The 908-nt window shown below is 37.8% G+C and overlaps 1 protein-coding gene across 1 annotated transcript in view; it reads right to left on the bottom strand.

Annotated features, from left to right (window-relative positions):
- The window catches only part of LOC115018963 (alpha-1A adrenergic receptor-like), a 23923-nt gene extending 23015 nt beyond the window's left edge, over positions 1-908 (bottom strand). Inside the window, 1 exon segment of the mRNA XM_029448247.1 lies at positions 606-908. Within this exon segment, the coding sequence (XP_029304107.1) occupies positions 606-908 (303 nt within the window).

Below are 908 nucleotides of genomic sequence, written 5' to 3'. Positions count from 1 at the left end.
CTTTATGTATGACTTAATATATTACTTGTTTACACTCATTTACTTCTCCAAACATTAAGAACAAAGATATTCAGTTTAATGTGATATAAAACAGAAAGTCTGGTACAGAACATATTCATCATGTTTGCCTGAGAAATGACTCTGAACATTAACTGCACTCCTGTTGTGCTTTATTAACTATGATCAACAACCTTCAGCAGATGACAATATAAACTGTGTATTTTTAAAGAAAATGAGGATCTTTGTTTGTAGTGATGTTATAAACTTATTTAAGATTTATCTTTTTCATCCCTGCTTATTTTATTTATTCAACTGATTTTTATTTATTGATTGTTAACATTTTATTGTAATTTGTAGTCTTGCAAAATTGTATTTATTTGATTTACTCATTTATTTATTTGTATCTTTCATGTGAAACACTTTGCTGCATATTTCTTTAAATAAATACATTTAAAATGTCACCACCAGTGATTCATTGTAATAACTATTATTTATGTTTTTTAACATTTTATTTCTGTCATTTAGAAATATATATAAATGTATATATATATATATATAATATAATATAATGTAATATATATATTATATTATAGTTGGTGTCTGACCTCCAGCGTGGCGGACACCGGCAGCACGGTGGTGCCCAGCAGCAGGTCCGCGATGGCCAGGTTGATGATGAAGTAGTTGGTCGGGATCCGCAGGTGTCGGTTACAAACCACCGACAGGATGACCAGGATGTTGCCGACGATGGCGAACATGATGAAGAAGGCGAGGACGGTGCCTACTGGCACCGCCCGGCGCAGGTCCAGCGGGGCGGCGGCGGAGCGGTCGGAGGAGAAGTTGACGCCCGGTGGCGGCGCCTCAGTCCCGGCGTGCAGATCCGCGGAGGAGCCGTTAGCCCACAGACTCAT

This window comes from Cottoperca gobio, chromosome 14, assembly GCF_900634415.1.
Source record: "Cottoperca gobio chromosome 14, fCotGob3.1, whole genome shotgun sequence".
In the NCBI taxonomy this organism is placed as follows: Eukaryota; Metazoa; Chordata; class Actinopteri; order Perciformes; family Bovichtidae; genus Cottoperca; species Cottoperca gobio.
This window is presented reverse-complemented; position numbering and strand designations above follow the sequence as displayed.